General features: G+C 44.9%; 1 protein-coding gene across 13 annotated transcripts in view; it reads right to left on the bottom strand.

The window, feature by feature from the left end:
* Positions 1–16,281, bottom strand: part of Trim9 (tripartite motif containing 9) — a 107,658-nt gene that overhangs the window by 28,442 nt on the left and 62,935 nt on the right. For all 13 annotated transcript variants that reach the window (XM_041658728.1, XM_041658726.1, XM_041658730.1 and 10 more), the window contains exons 4-5: positions 9,998–10,108; positions 8,745–8,898 (exon numbers count right to left, since the gene is read on the bottom strand). In XM_041658728.1, the coding sequence (XP_041514662.1) occupies positions 8,745–8,898; positions 9,998–10,108 (265 nt within the window). The remainder of the gene's footprint in view (positions 1–8,744; positions 8,899–9,997; positions 10,109–16,281) is intronic.

The following is a 16,281-nucleotide window of genomic DNA, read 5'->3' as shown; positions in this document are numbered from 1 at the left end:
CCTCCCATTGGCAAGGAAGACATCTGGAAACATACACACCCCCCTGTACGTCCGTCCATCCATCCATCCATCCATCCATCCATCCACTCACCCAGCCACTCACTAATGGTCTTCCAGATCTTTTCCCATAAACAATAACAGCTGTGTATTTTTGAAACTTGGTACTAAGGGATACAAGTGTCACTCGATTTGAAACTTGTGAAGAACCTGACCTCATATTTTCATGGCAGCTGTCACTTGGGACAGTGAGAGGTCAAGTACCCTGCTTTTCAGGTATAGAACAAGTTGGCTGGGAGCCCAGGTGCCCAGGAGCAGATCTCAGTGTGACAGGGACTCTGGATGTTTCCAAGTCTTATGAGAACCAACTGAGTTAACAACCCTCTATAATTTAGACTGATTCTTTTATATTATTTAAAACCATTAAGTAGCTGAATCTTCAGACACATGCTAGTTGACAATCCCAGTTCCTAATATAGGAACTCAATATATGTAGCTGAAGGCAATGTTTTCAAAAATATTTTTTAAAATTAAGTATTTTTTTTATTTACATGTATGAGTGTTTTGCCTGCATGTATGCATGTACACCCCTTGCATGTCTGGTGCCCATGGAGCTCAGAAGGAGGTGTCAGATACCATGGAAGTAGTGCTACAGACAGTTGTGAGGCCCTGAATTGGTTCTGGGAACTGAACTCAAGTCTTCTGCAAGAGCTTCTAATCACTGAGCCATTTCTCCATTCCCTTAGCAACATTTTTTAAAAAATTAGCCCCAGAACATTTCTCCTGGCTCTATACTTTAAAAACAGGAGAAAACAGGTTGGAAATTATGTTCAGGGGCATTTAAATGAGCAAATATCAATTATGGAATGCCTGGTGTGCTGTACCACCATTGGGCATGGTGGGTTATGCACTGAGTTAAATGTTTCTGTCAGTCATTCCAACCAGGACAATGATGATTTCACAGCAATTCAGGAAGCAGGGTCTATGGTGGGCGACCTAGGAGACAAAAGCAGCTACAACACACATGATGTGAAGGACAAGACTTTCTTTTCTTTTCTTTTCTTTTTTTTTTTTTTCGGACAAGACTTTCAATGAAACTACATCTGAGCTGCTAAATCAAGGAGTAGTTAATTGGAGGAGACCATTTTAGGATGGGAAGTCTCACATTTCAATGGCTTATAGAACAGGATCTTCCAAAAGACCTGTGGCTTTTGCACCCATAGGGGGCCCAGAGCCTCTGAATTTGGGGGAAAGGAGAGAAAGTCATCGCCTAGTTTAATAGCGAAGTACAGGACTAGATGAGAAAAGGAGACAGAAGACATAACTCCCAAAGGCTGTAGTGAGCACCCACATAGGAACAGGCATCACTTGGTGTTGCTGCTGGGGGGCCGGTTTGAAGTCTATTAGTGTGTGAAGGTTTTGTTATTAAAAATATGTTTCCTCATCATTATTGAGTGAGGTAACCCAGACCTAGAAAGACAATTATCACATGTACTCACTCATAAATGGCTTTTAGGCATAAAGCAAAGAAAACCAGCTTACCATTCGCAACCCCAGAGAACCTAGACAACAATAGGACCCTAAGAGAGACATACATAGATCTAATATACATGGGAAGTAGAAAAAGACACGTTCTCCTGAGTACATTGGGAACATGGGGACCATGGGAGAGGGCTGAAGGGGGGGAAAGGAAGGGAGAGGAGCAGAGAAAAATGTATAGTTCAATAAAATCAATAAAAAATAAAAAATATGTTTTCCTTATAAAAGGAATACATATTTTATATTTATGTTGGAATTTAGCCAAACTGTTGTTCAGAGAGCTTCTGGAGACATGGATGAATTTCTCTGGGAAGTTTATTCTATTAGGTCTGTCATAAATCCATTCCTTGGACTGTCTGTCTCATTAGCTGCTTATCAATCTTTCATTTTCCTCCCTTCATGCTGCAGGCAAGTGTACATTTCTTACACTTCTTCAATTACAGAATCAATTAATAAGTTAATAAAATGATTTCAACCTAAATCATACAAATGCCTGCCATGTCTGAGCAGAAACAAGAATCTCTATTAGACAAAGGCATCATTAAGTGATTAATTGAAATACACAATGCCGGATATAATTAAAATACTGGAACTTCATTTTGAGTGCCCAGTAGGAAGACTGTGAAAGAAAAGATAGAAATAAAGCTGTCACTAGGTTCAGATCTCAATATTGTCTCAGATTTAAATGACAAGGAACTGAGCTAAGCATGCAGGGGCAGAGCAGTACACAGGGACACCAGCATAGCTACACTGAAATCTGTTGCATGTCTGATTCTGGTTCCCAGCGTGCTAAGAACTTTTTTTTTCATTTTTATCTATTCTGTATTTACCCCCAAAATGATGTAATATATAAAAAGCAAGCATGTCAAAGTTATAGCCACATTAGCTAAGATTCAGGGTTGACATTTATAAAAATAGATTTTTATGGTAGGTGTTATGTCACTTTATTTCATTTTATTAGGTATGAAATAAATGCGTGGTCTACAAGAAATGCAAAGTATTTTCAATCATTCTGTATTTTATGGATTAGCCATATAGCACAAAAGCAGCTTCAGGGCTGAGGTCTAAGAATGCTTCACTTTACTGTGTGTGGGGCTTCCCTAGTTGTTTTGGTCTTTGTTTCTTGTGTTCATTCTGGGACATTTTTGGCTTTCCCTTTGCAATTGGTCTCTCTTGGTCTGATCACAATTGTAGCATTTGATATTCTCTTGATTATAAGCACAAACTACAGACTCCAAGTTCTCTTGGATACAACATGCTTGGGGCTCTGTTCTAGAACAGTTCCTTCTGCAACTGCTTTCAGATCTCATCATTTAAAGGCAGCTCGCTCCTTATGTAAGTTCTCCCTCTTCTTCTTCAGGTCATGAGCACTAACAAGCCTCCCGAATTCCTCTGTGAAACCAACAGCAACGTGATGAGGACAAGGGAGAAAGGAAACCAACTTCCCACTCCCACTGGGACCACAAACCCTAAATAACATTTTATGAGTACTTGGCTGGTAGAGGCTTCCATGCATCAATCTGTGGGATTTTTCACAGCCACCCTCTTCTTATATCTGTTTCCTAGACAAAGAAACTGAAACCCGGAGGCTTCACGGCTACCAAATGATGAGATTAGGACCTGAAGTCTAGCAGGTTGGCTCTGAGGTGTGGGCGTGGCATGTCATCAGCTGCTCCTGCAGCTGGGTCATGGGAATTCTGTACTGGAGCAAAGTCTCCACGTCTCATTCCAGATGTTTCTGTTTCCTATATCAGGGGTGGCAAAGGCCCTAAGCATTACTGCTGTCATTGTTGAAGTAGCTCCCATTCAGAGCTACAGTGGTCAGCAAATGAAAGGAGAGGTAGAAAGGAAAGGAAAGGAGCATGGCTGCTCCCAGGTTTCATCACCAAATGAATGGAAAAAGCAAATAAAAAGGAAAAGGAGCGTGAGGGCTCCTAGGTATGGAGGAGGAGGTTTGTAGGAGACATGTGAGATACGGGAGAGCAGAGCTAGAGACAGGGACATCTGGGAGGGTTCAGAGTGGACATGACCCTGAGCCATGTGAGGGGAAGGGGAAGGGAAAAGAGAGGGGGTCCAACAGGCATAGCAGCCAGGAGGGTGGTAACCAACATGACTGGATTATATAGGGAAGAGCCTCTGGGGGAAGCCCTGGGCTGGAGAAGTTTAGGGTAAGGGGTGGGGTATGCCAGCCAGGAGGGCTCTATAACAGGTAAGGGACTGAGGGATTCAGGGAGAACCTGGCAGCCAGAGTCCACTTTGATATGTTAAATAGGCAACTCAGATATCTATTTCTGGTCTGGAACCAGGAATGCCATGGCACAGCATGGCCTTCTCTGTTGGCCACTGGTTCTCCTCTGTGGGGACTGAACAATATGAGTGGCATTTAAGTTTAGCACTTCTCAACCTGTGGTTCGTGACCCCCCTCGGGGTCGCATATCAGATATCTTACATATCGAATATTTACATTACAGTTCACAACAGTAGCAAAATTGCAGTCATGAAGTAGCAACAAAATAATTTCATGGCTGGGGTCACCATGGCATGAAGAATTGTATGAAAGGGTCGTAGTGTGAGGAAGGTTGAGAACCACTGCTTTAGGTTAAATGCAGGGCATTTCTAGAAAGTTATGGCTGGTCCACGAGGGGAGGATGAACCACACATGTTCTGAGGACATTCATTTCAGTCCCCAAACCTCTGCATGTGAACAGATTGCCTGTGCACATGTGCCTGCTAACCCATCTCTGCCAGCCCTCTCCCTGCGACACAAAGGGGCGTCTGTTCAGATCACTCTGTCCTTGACTATGACCTTGGAACATAACAAGAGCTATTGCATTCAAGGGGAGTTAGTGAAGATTAATTTGTCCTCATGGGAGGAGAGGCACTTAAAGAAATTAACAACCGTTTGGTCTTATGTGGTAAAAGGCTGGTAAGAGCTTTAGGTCACAGCTTCGTCCTGGTATGGATTTAACATGCAGACGATCGATTTTAGCGACACGCCTTAAATGTCCTCTGTGCTCACATGATTTTAGGGTAATGTTCTTCAGGAAAAGCCTGTTCTTACCCATACAGCAGAACCTTGGAAGACCACAAAAGGACTCTGAAAATTCTATTCCCATGACCCAGGAGAGAGTGGACAATACCAACTGAGAACTTGGAGAAATATTCACAAAACGATCTCTCATAAAAGCAGGAGACAAAACTTGGCGTGTCATTTTTATACAATTGAAGACAAGGCGCTCAAACATCACTCCCAAAGGTTTGGAGAGAAGGTGAAGTGATCTTCTAATCAAGGGACACCTAGAAGCATACCAGAACAATTCAGGCAGCTGCACAACAGAAGCCCAGTGTTCTCTAGAGGGACTTCACCTGCTCGGGGTGGCAGTGAGCCCAGTAGATGAATTCTTGCTAAGCAGCAGCTGCCTGGGTAGAAACCTGTGGGCACTCACAGAAGACCCATCTCCTTCCACAGCAAACAAAATGAACATCTCGGACAAGATTTCAAAACCAGGAAGATTCGAATTCCTTTTTGTCAAGAAGCAAGCGGATATTTTCTGCATAAAAGTGCCAGAAGTTTAAAGGCATACTTTAAGTTACTTAAAAATATTTTGAGTTTCTACTATGCCCATGTAACATTGTTAAAAATATGTATCTCATGATAGGGTTATTTCATAATGGTCAGATTATGTTAATATTATTTCAAACACTATTTAATTTGCATCTTTTGTACTTGGACTTAAGTTTTGGGGGAATATTTTTCCTGACAAATTGTCAAAGGGCCGTTCGTTAGGTGGTCTAAGAATTCCTGTAGAAAATGAACGAGCTAACAGTACACTATGAGCAACTGTCCCTGTGCTAACAAACATCCCAGGGGTGGGGGCGGGGTGGGTTCAACTACAGCCAATCAACTGAGCCTGCATCACAACCTTGGCCTTTTCTTTGCGTCACAATTATCTGACAGGCAAAAATTATTCCGACGGAACAGGACCGGGCTCTCACTGAATTGGTTAAACTTAATGAGCACAAAGCAAGACACATAAATTAACAAGGCAGAGAGGAAATAATCAAAAACGAATTAAATTAAGGTGAGGTGTTAAACAGAAATTTTGCTGTCGCACCGAATGGTCTTGTCTCATAATGTCATAAGGAATTGTTCTGGATGCCGGGCATGTCAGGTCAGTGGCTGCACGTAGGGGTGGTCTACATTTTAGCTTTTAGTGTGGTTGGCATTCTCTGCTGCCTGTGCACACACTGAACAGTCAAAATACAGCTTTCTCCACTTTCAACTCTGTGTGAACTGCTAAGTGAAAACGGGACTCTTCTTGGAAATGTGGTCCCTGATGCCCAGCACACAGATCTCAGCTCTCGTACCCTCTCAGGAGCGGCTCACTGAACAGGCAGGTTCATTCTGCCACCTACCCTGGGCACCATAGCAGGCAGATGGGTGGACCAGACACAAAGAGCAGCGAGTGTGGGGGCAGACTGCCCTGCCGCTGACCAAAACATTCAAAAGGCTTCTTCTACTTTTGAACTTTCCCTTCCTCCTGCTCTAGTACCAACGTGAACTGGGTTGGTACATTTTCCCCCTCTTTGCTCTGCCTTTTTATGTTACATGAGACATAACTTTTATTTTGTTGAAAGAATTGGGGATAGCCAGAGTCTGGCTGGGGGCAATTAACCCGAGGTTCTATATTCTGCAAGAGATGGTTTACTGACTTTGCCATGTAGGTGTCAGAGAAGATTTTAAACAGCGGTAAAAGATTGTTGTAATTCACACACACACACACACACACACACACACACACACACAACTAAATGTATGAAAGTAAATGAGATATTTCCCCAAGAAGCTACTCTGGGATACACTAGTTTTGTAGAATAGATTGGGAAGGATACTAGTGTGTAATGAAGCTACTTCCTGTCAGGAAGGGGTGAACCCTAGCCCCACCATTTTCTGTAACATACGTTTCCTGTGCTCCCAATTTCTTCAGTTGACCTCTAGGACTGCGGGAATAAATGGAAGTGAAGAAAATCAGCTGCACTTGGGATAATGTCTGGTTTCGTCAACATCCTGTAAATGTCCTCATTTTTTATTACATGAGGCATTTTAGCTTACAATCTATACAGCAGTTTAAAAGTTGGTTAAGGTGTCATCTCAAATGAGTGCCTATCAGTAAAAAAAAAAAAAAAAAATGAGGAAGCCGAGAAACCAAGAGCAAAGGGTCATGAAAAGGAGATGCGCCAAACACACAGATGAATTCACCCACACGACGGAAGCACTAACAGTACTAAAACTATAACCTCTCTGGTTATAGAAGTCTGTTTGATAAGCAGAGAAGCAGGTAGAATTTGCCCCTACCATATATAATTTGCAAAGTATTTACTTTTAAGACTCATTTATTACATGTATGCTTAAATTAAGAGGTGAAGGATGCAAATCAATTTCTCCAGCTAGGAAAAGCTTTTACTTGTATTTATTTATGTGTATGTGTGTGGGTTCGTGCATGAGAAGACAGTGCCCAAGGAGACCAGGAGATATTAGTTCCTCTGGAGCTGGAGTTCCAGGTGGCTTTGTCACCTGCCTGCTGTGGGTCCTGGGAACCAAACTGGCCCTCTGCACGAGCAGCAAGCTTCTTAATTGCCAAGTCTCCTCTGCAGCCCTGACAAGCATTGTTTTCATTTTTGAAAGGTTTGTATCTGCTTGGTTTGATACAGTGTCTCACGATGTGATACTTGTTGACCTGGAATGTGCTGTGCTGACCTGGCTAACCTGGAACTCACAGGCCTCTGCCCCCTGGATGCTGGGAGTAGGCCGTGAGCCACCATGCATGGCCCAGTTTCTTCCGTTTTCACAAAAGGTCAGAAAGTGTTAAAAGTGGCAGAGTTGGAGGAGAGAGCAGTAGCTGTCACGGGTTTGAGGATGGGGGCAGGTTGGTGTGTGATGGAGGGTTGCCTTGCTGCTTAGTTCTTGAGCAATGGTCTCCTCATTGCTGGGGTCAGAGACCTCCTCCACCTTTTCACCTGGCTTTGGAATAGTTTGTTATCTCGATTGTGGTGATAGTTGTATGACTTTACGTATGTCAAAAACATGAAGTTAAAAAAGTCAGAAATAGTCTTCAGGTGGGTTAGTGACACTGCCATAAAAAATACCACTGCATAGCTGGCTTGTATGTTTTTTTTAAGATTCACTTATTTATTATGTATACAGTGTTCTGCCTGCATGTATGCCTGCACACCAGAAGAGGGCGCCACATCTCATTACAGATGGTTGTGAGCCACCATGTAGCTGCTGGAACTAACCCCCAAGCCATCTTTCCAGCCCCCCCTGACTTGTGTTTTTAATCATAAGTACTTATACTTCCTTTTGGTGCCCAACTTAAAAAAAAAATCTTCAACCAGACCTCGCCACGTACTTTAGTTCTATAATCTAATGGTAAGTTTGTCTCACTGTCATTTCTCTCCCAGCCTCCAGCCGTCCTCTCCAGCTCTCTTTCATTTGCTCTCTCCCTCCCGCCGAGAGGACGCTTTCATTTCAAGGCCAGGTCTCCGTGGCATTCGGCACTATGCAGGCCTCACTGTGGGAAGGTCTTAGCTGTGTACAGTGACCTCCCTTCTGACTGTCTCTGTGTTGTCATGGCTCTGCTGCTGACACGTGAATTCTCCAGGGTTGAGTATATCTGAGTTTATCAGACTTGCTCAGCTCACACAGCTAAAATGGAGGTGTTTTCATTCCCCTGCATAGGTGAGAGTCGCTCTAGATTTTAAAAAGATTTTATTCGAGTGTATGTGTGCCGTGTGTGTGTGCCAGGGCCCTCAGACGCCAGCGTGGGTACAGGTAAGCTACCTGGAGTGGGTGCTGGGGACTGAACATGGATCCTCTGCAAGAGCAGACCATGCTCCTTTTCTTTTCTCTTTCTCTTCTTCATCCCCCTTCCCTTCTTCCTCTTTTGATTTTTCTTTTTTATTCTAATTTTGTCTTATCCGGAGCTCAGTAGTAGACCAGGCTGGCCTTGAACTCACAGACTGCCTGTTTCCACCTGGTGAGTGCTGGGATTATAGGAGTACACCACCACGCCCAACAGCAAGTGCTTCTGAGCCCCTTTCTCCAGGCCCATCTGGACGCTATAACCTTCATCACGGGGTCACCCACCCCGCTTCAAGCAGCAGCATCTGCTCAGGACAGCGCCGACTCTGGGGACATGAGAACTCACCTTTCACTTGCACAAAGTCCAGCTGGTGAATGGATTGCAGCAGGGGGCTGTTGTCCAGGCTCAAGTCAAAGTCCGTGGTCATCCGGGGGGTGAGCGTGCCTTTCCCCCACTGGTCCTCAGTCAAGTGGACTCGCCTGATGAGGGCGTCTGAAATCTAATCGCATCAAAGACCACAGTGTAAGAAACACAGCGTTACATTCAAACCCCAATGCTGCTCCTGGACTCTAAGCATTGCTGTAGGGATAAGTCCCGCCCCTTAGGGGGCGTGTTCGCCTTGGGCTAATGTTGGCCTATAAATTTGGCAAGCGTGCTCCCAGCCGACCCTTTTCTGCTTTCCTGGTCTCCGCGGGAACGGTGGTTCTGTAAGTCTATTTCGCCATTAAAGCGATACATATTTTTACAATCTGTCTGCATTCGTTTACGCCGTTACACATTGCCACCGAACAGCAAGGACCTCAAGCTTTCTCCCATCTCAGGTGCTCGGTGAGAATGTCTGTGTCCTGACTAGGGTTGCCCACAGTTTCTGAAGCAGATCTGGACATTTTTTGTTGAGTTGGAAGGAGGCCACTGTAAATAATTAAGACCTTCATCGATGAGAAGATACGCCTAGAATACACACATGCATTTACTACTGAGCTCCAAATGTGGACAGCGCTGAAGAAAATGATACACTGGAAATCAATTTGTTCTATAGGATCAAAGGCTCCATCCACCCTTCCATACAAAGGTGTGGGCAGCCAGACAAGACTCGGGAATGAGGTATGCAAGCCAGAGGCCACTACACATCCTCTTCCAGCCTAAGTGCGTCATCTTCATGGGACTCCCACTTGACTCCTTGGAAGGGACCTCTTCCCTTTCTTACACTCAGCCCCATCTGTCGCTCTTGGCGGTCTGCAGAACACGAACTGGAGGAGATCTAGATGCCCTAGCTTAGTTAAGAAGCCCCTTGTCGTTGGTACCAAAACATAAGTAAATCCTAGCTTACACTATAGCACTTTATAATTGGAAGAAACAACAGAGTTAAGCACAGGAACTAAAGCACACACCAGCCCATGCACTTCTTAGTCTTGTAGCATAGGGTGCCAGAGACTTCCAGGAAGTCAGCGTTCTCCAACAGGCTCTCCTACACTTAACTGAGTATACAGGGAGGTTCTGCTATTGAGGGACACTTGAAGCCAGGCTGCGGGACTGCTTATCCTCCACTCAGTGCCGGGGCGCATCTGAACCAGGAGGAAGCCCTAGTAAACACTGACCTGCAGAAAGCCGCTGGGATCGTTCTCCTTAATCACCTCCAAGCAGTACTCCATGAGGCCCGTGGTCTGGCGCAGCTTCACCGTGCAGTGCGAGATCTGGTCCCGAACCACCTGAGGTTGGTGAGGAAACAGAGAGGTAGGTGCAAAATGGCGGAGGGTAGCAGGGAGGCACCCTGGGACTTCGGGACTTCGGACAACTCCCTTAAAGCAGAATCCAAGAGCATCCTGGAAGTGGATCTAAATGGATGACAATTCTTTGTGTCACTCCTCATGGACAATGGCTCCGGAGGATAGCTGGGTAGGGTTTTTATAGAAACAGCAAACAACAGGACCCTTCAGGAAAGATGATGGAAGGCAGAATACTGACGATGAACCCTGATGACTCTGCTGCCTTAAGTCTTGCACAGGGCCCGCAGACATTCTTCTCTGTGGAAGTTGACTCTCCCGTGAGCTTTGCTTTGGGTGAAGGCATGAGCTGTCTGCAAGACAGCGATGGCTTCTCCCTGGGCAGCTGCATGGCTACTGGCTGTGCCCTCCCTCTTCCCTGGTCTGCTAACTCTTCTATGGGGTTTCAACACCTGAACCCCAAGGGCATTCATCAGAGCCTTTTCTAGAGTGGGTGAAAGAGCTGCAGACGGCGGAGGTGGAGCCTGGACAGCATCGAGGTGATGGCAACAAGTGAGTTAGAGAAAAAACACACATGCAGGTAAGAGTCCAGGTGTCATTTGGAGAGCACCTTTTAGGTCAGCCCTGATGGCTGCTGCCCTGTGAGTCTGCTTTAGCCTGCGTGGACTTTTCTCCTGCGTGCATGCTGCCTCCAGGGTGTTCTTTACCCAGACACAAGGCATGAGGCTTCTCCTGTTAGAGGTGTTTCCCTTTGTGACCTTTTCACAGTGACCTGAATCCTGAGAGGCATTTGGAAATAAAAGCTCATATTTGCCACGAACCTCAGACATTTGCTTCTTTGATATTTAGACAACTTTGCCAAAGCCCCAAAATTTCAATATTTTGGATTTCCTGTATAATATGGAAAATGTTAATAGTTATAAGTCTTTTCCTTTCTTCTTTTCATTGTTGGTTACCAGCCCACTTTTCACTAAGGATTATTACGCCTATTTCCCAAGAGTCGGGAAAAAGATGAAAACCATCTCAGTAACTGATATAGAAACCTAATATTTGATATTAGATTGATATTTCCTTTTAGCTTTTCTCTGAACCAGACTTATTTAGAGTAGCGATCTCAGCAATTGACATTGTATCCCCCCCCCCCCCACACACACACACTCAATACATCACAGGAACTGTCCATGTTGTTTCCACCAGTAAATGCTATTGGATGTGTAAATAGCTCAGTTAGTGGCGAATAGCAGTTATTCCTATTCCTGTCACAGGGCATTTAATGTCGTCATACTGTTCTATCAGTCCGCTTGCTCACTCCTGGCTTTCGTTCTTGGATTTTGATGGTTTTGTCGCATGCATGTACTGAAATAAGGACACCAGCCAATGCTCTACAATTCTCTGTCTGCTTTCAGACTTCCCTTCTCGGGGAGGTTGATTTGGGGCTTGTGGCTGTCTGAGGGTGGGGCTCTTTGCCCACTCCCAAGAAGCCCATTGTTCCGCAAAAGAGCTGGTGATTCTCCAGGCCTGCAGAACAGGGATGGGCTCCTCAGCTGCCTCTCCCTAGGACTGATTGGGCTCATCTTGTGACATTTTCATCAGCCATCCCACCAATCAGAACAGTAATGAAAATCACTGCCCCAAATGAAGCCACAGTGTTCTCAGGACAGCATTTCTTGGGTGTACTGTTACTGACTCCTCGTTTCTGAGCTGAGATAGTCTACCTTATGGAGATCAGCCAAATGATTAGATCTTTTAAGAGAAATAGTCACATTGTAAGATCTAAAAATCTTCTTGATTTTTTATTAAAATTTTGGCACGTATGTGCACACATTCATGTGTGCACCTGTGCATATGGAGGCCACGGGCTGATGTCAGATGTCTTCCGTGACTACCCTCTACCTTATATATTGAGGCAGGATCTCTCAGAGATCACCAACTCAGGATCTCTGTCAGGCTAGCTTGCTCTAGGGAATCCCACTATCTGCCTCCCAAGTTGCTACCGTTAGAAGCCAACCACACACCCAGCCAGCAATTTTGTGGGTGTTGGGACCTGAACTCCGGTCTTCACACCTGCACAGCAAAGTACTTTACCCAGTAAGCCATTCCCTCAGCCCCAGTGACGAGTGTAGATTTCCTCGCTGGTCAAGTCTTTCCTGGGATCTTTTACTTATTAGCTTTCTGGCCAGGCTTTTCTTCCCACTTTTTACTGTTCTGTATTTTGTTCTGGTGGTTTTGTTGAAGTTGGTTCCTAGGAAGCAAGGCTAGTCTTTTCTTCTTCTTCTTCTTCTTTGAGTTACACATTTTTGGACTTCAGTGCCGGTGCCCCAGAGAAGCATTTGGCACTGTGTTTTGCGCTGGCAGGAGCCAAGTCCCTTTGGGTAATGTGCTAGTCACAGGAGTGACACAAAAGGTCCTGGGTGAACGTCCCCCCCCGCCAGACACCCTGTTTTTATCTCCACTGGACCCTAACCCAGTTCCCACGGGACGGTGGATTGGTCTGGAGTCCATGATTCCAGGGAACGCTTTGAGAATTTGTCAGAAGGGTGGTGGTCTCTGCAGGATAAAGGATACCTATTGATCATCTGGACAGTTTTATTTGGATAAGTGGCAAAAGTAATGAGGGTTATGCCTTGGGTCAGGACATGACACCAGCCTCTGTTTGGAAAAGGGCCTGTTGCTTCCAGAACCCTCAGGTTTTTTCAGTAACAGAGAGCCACCCAGGAGAGTGCATATACACACAGGTGGAAACTGTTCTGACAGCGCTCCAACCCTATTAACGATAGGCCAACTGCTTCCTTCCTCCAGCCCATGTGGCATAGCCCACAGCGAGGTTTGGTGTTATTGAAAGGACTTCACTCTTTTACCAACTTTGAACAAGATTAAGTCCCCACTCCTGACTTCCATTACCTCTCCATTTTCCGTGTGTCTTTAATTTTTTCTCTTTATTCTTCCGAATAACTTTAAATCACACTCCCCTCGTGGAGGCCTAAGGCACATAAACTTTCTAGATTCAAACCTGCAGGATTTGCTCGCCATTGCTTTCTGTGCTTGATGGGGAAGTTTCTGTGTGCACCCAGCAACTGATGACGCTCTGAATGGCCTCCCTGGGAGTTACAGGTGATGAGCTCTGGTTTCATTTCTTTGATTAAACAGAGAATTCTTCTTCCCCCCACTCCAGGAGAACAACATGTACTATTTTATTCTTTAAAGAATAATGCATTCTCCAAACCCTGGAGAAACCTAATTAATTAAGGATGTAGTCTGTATACCATCTTTCTCCCAGAGTTCCAGGCAAATGTTTTCTTCCTATCGCCAATCCCACACTCTGTAGGAAAGTTTGAATTTACCTGACAGCGGTTTTTACAAAGACAAGTCTGTAGCTCTGAGTTTTTATTTAAGAGAAGAATCATTTAGTTCTATTAAGCAAGTAAAACACTCACCCGTTTTAAGGGGAGCATGGGATTTTAACAGCAGAGCTGCGAGTTTTCTATTCTAAAGTGTGAATGCCACCAGCGTTCTTATCGATAAACACTGAGTGGAATCTGCGTGACTTGGTGTTGGTGCGTAGAAGACTGTATCCTAGCACAGAGAGGTTAATGGAGGAAGAAGCCCAAGCCCTGGGAAGAGAAGAATCTGATGGCATTATGTCCATGCAGGAGAACACATACCATGGGTGGTAGCTGCATCAGACAGCTACAACATGGAGCTTTGGTGCAGAGCTGCAGAGAGTGAGTCTCTCATCTCCATGGAGAGAGCCAGGTGCCTTCTAGAGGAAGGAAGCTCACTCCTATCTGGGCAAAGGGCAACAAAGGCAACCAGAGATTGCCCTTCACTGGCATTTGCCAGAGTGGACTGGGATATTAAAAAAATGTGTTCCATGTTTGTGGAGGGGTCCTGGGTGTGTAGGCATACCTCATGATTCTGTGGGGACCCTGGGGATTCTATCTACATAGACCTTTTCAGCGTTATTCATCTATGGTGGGAAGCAGAGGACCAACGAACTTGCCCAGTGACACTCTGGAAGGAATTCTGCATTAGCAGCGGGTTGACATCAGTGACACTTGTGATCGCATTATTAGCGTTGACCCCTCTCGACTTGGACATGTCAAGCCTTCGAATTTTTCCAGATGCTTTGTTTTTACACAGACCTCATCCTGGCACCTGGCCTAATTCCCTACATTCCCTTTATTGCATGGCCGCACTGGGCTGGTGCTTGGCTGAGAAGCATCGCCTCGCCTTGCTGGCCGTGCCTGTACCTAATTACTTAAGCTCTTCCTTGTGAGTGTGATTGGATTTCTCTCCTTTCTCCCATTCCTTAACCAAAGCATCCTCGGCCTGCTGGGAGACAATGGGCAGACAGCCTGATTTAGCAGTTTTATAAGACAACAGCACACGTGGTGGAGGCTTTCCTGCATAGGGGCGTGGCCATATAATAAATCCTTTTTAAAAAAATAATGGGAACAAACAAATACCATGATGGAAATGCTGGAATTTCTCCAGAAGGAAGCATGCTACATATAACCATGGTGGACATATGGAGGCCCTTCAGGAATACTGAGTTCTATAACCCAATAAGTTTTCTCTTTACAGCCTTGCTGTGTAGTGCTTTGATGGAGGAAGGTCATTGGCTAATAAAGGAACTGCCTTGGCCCATTTTATTGGTTAGAAGATAGGTGGGAGGTGTAGACAGGACAGAACGCTGGGAGGAAGAGGAAGTGAGGTCAGTCTCGACAGCTCTCCTCTCGGGAGCAGACGCCTGAGAGAGACGCCATGCCCCGCTCCCGGGATGAAGCTCCGACCCAGGATGGACATAGGCTAGAATCTTCCTGGTAAGCGCACCTTGGGGTGCTACACACAGATGATTAGAAATGGGCTACATTAATATGTGAAAATTAGCCTAGAAGAGAATGGGCCAAGCAGTGTTTAAAAGAATACAGTGTCCGTGTAATTATTTTGGGTAAAGCTAGCTGTGGGGGCGGCCGGGTGCTGGGGATGTAGCCCCGCCGCTCTTATTACTACAGTGCTTTGGTGTGTCAGGTTCACCAACTACACAAGCATGTTAAAGATTAGATTTCCCCCACCCAATAATTGTGAACAACCATGTTGATTTCTTCCAAGGGGTCTTACTGTTGGGAGGTAACAAGAAGATACATATCAGCATGTACTATTGAACTTGGATGGTTCTAAAATGCCAGAGGGGGAGAGTGAGAACATATTTAAGTTGCTTTTAGAATGAATTCAAGTTTTGAAAGTGTCTTAGTAAAATCAACTCCCAGGTAGTACTTTCAACTTCTCCAAAAAAGAAAAAATATTCATTTTGCAAAATAAAAATTCTAGAGCTCATTAATGGCATATTTTAATGTTGTCATAGATTCCCTTTGAGGGTGTCAGGAACAGTGGGGACAGTTTGGGAGCCTTACTGAGAAGGGCAGGACCTAGGAAGAATGGCAACTTAGCACCTGGCTTCCTCTGTTGGTCATCAGGACATTGCCCAACTAATTCCCCACATGAACTAGAAATATTTCTTGGAGTTCACAAATAGTTATCTCTAATGTTTCTCTGCATGTGCTTCAATTGACCACTTTCTGAAAACAGATAAAAAGCTCCTTACACTTTTCCAAACCACAGGATGGCGCTAACTTCAGTTCACATTTCAAACCACAGGATGGCGCTAACTTCAGATCACATTTCAAAGCACAGGATGGCGCTAACTTCAGTTCACATTTCAAACCACAGGATGGCGCTAACTTCAGTTCACATTTCAGACCACAGGATGGCGCTAACTTCAGTTCACATTTCAAATGGGCCCCAAGTATGGCTGCACCTGCCCATCTCTCACCCAAGCCTTTCTGCTTTTCGATTTCCATAAAACATTTTAAATAGCTCAGTGAAATTGGTAAAATATCTCATAGAATGATCAGTTATGACCATGGGCACTAAAAAAAAAAAAATCCCATGTGTTCAAAGAGAATAACAGTGGTGGTTAATTTTGTCTGTGAACAGTGTGTACGTAAAATAGTTCTTAGGAGCACTTCTTCAGTATGATGAATGAGATCATAATTCCATTTATTCTTTCAGTAACAGAGGCACAAGCTTAAACTTCGGCACTGAGCTAAATCCTTTCCTGTGCTCCATACTGAACACAGCCTTCAGCGCTTCAGGGT

Source organism: Microtus oregoni, unplaced genomic scaffold (assembly GCF_018167655.1).
Source record: "Microtus oregoni isolate MIOR12 unplaced genomic scaffold, Mior012 000009F_ref0000495, whole genome shotgun sequence".
In the NCBI taxonomy this organism is placed as follows: domain Eukaryota; kingdom Metazoa; phylum Chordata; class Mammalia; order Rodentia; family Cricetidae; genus Microtus; species Microtus oregoni.
The sequence above is the reverse complement of the archived record's forward strand: the minus strand, read 5'-3'. Positions and strand labels throughout refer to the sequence as shown.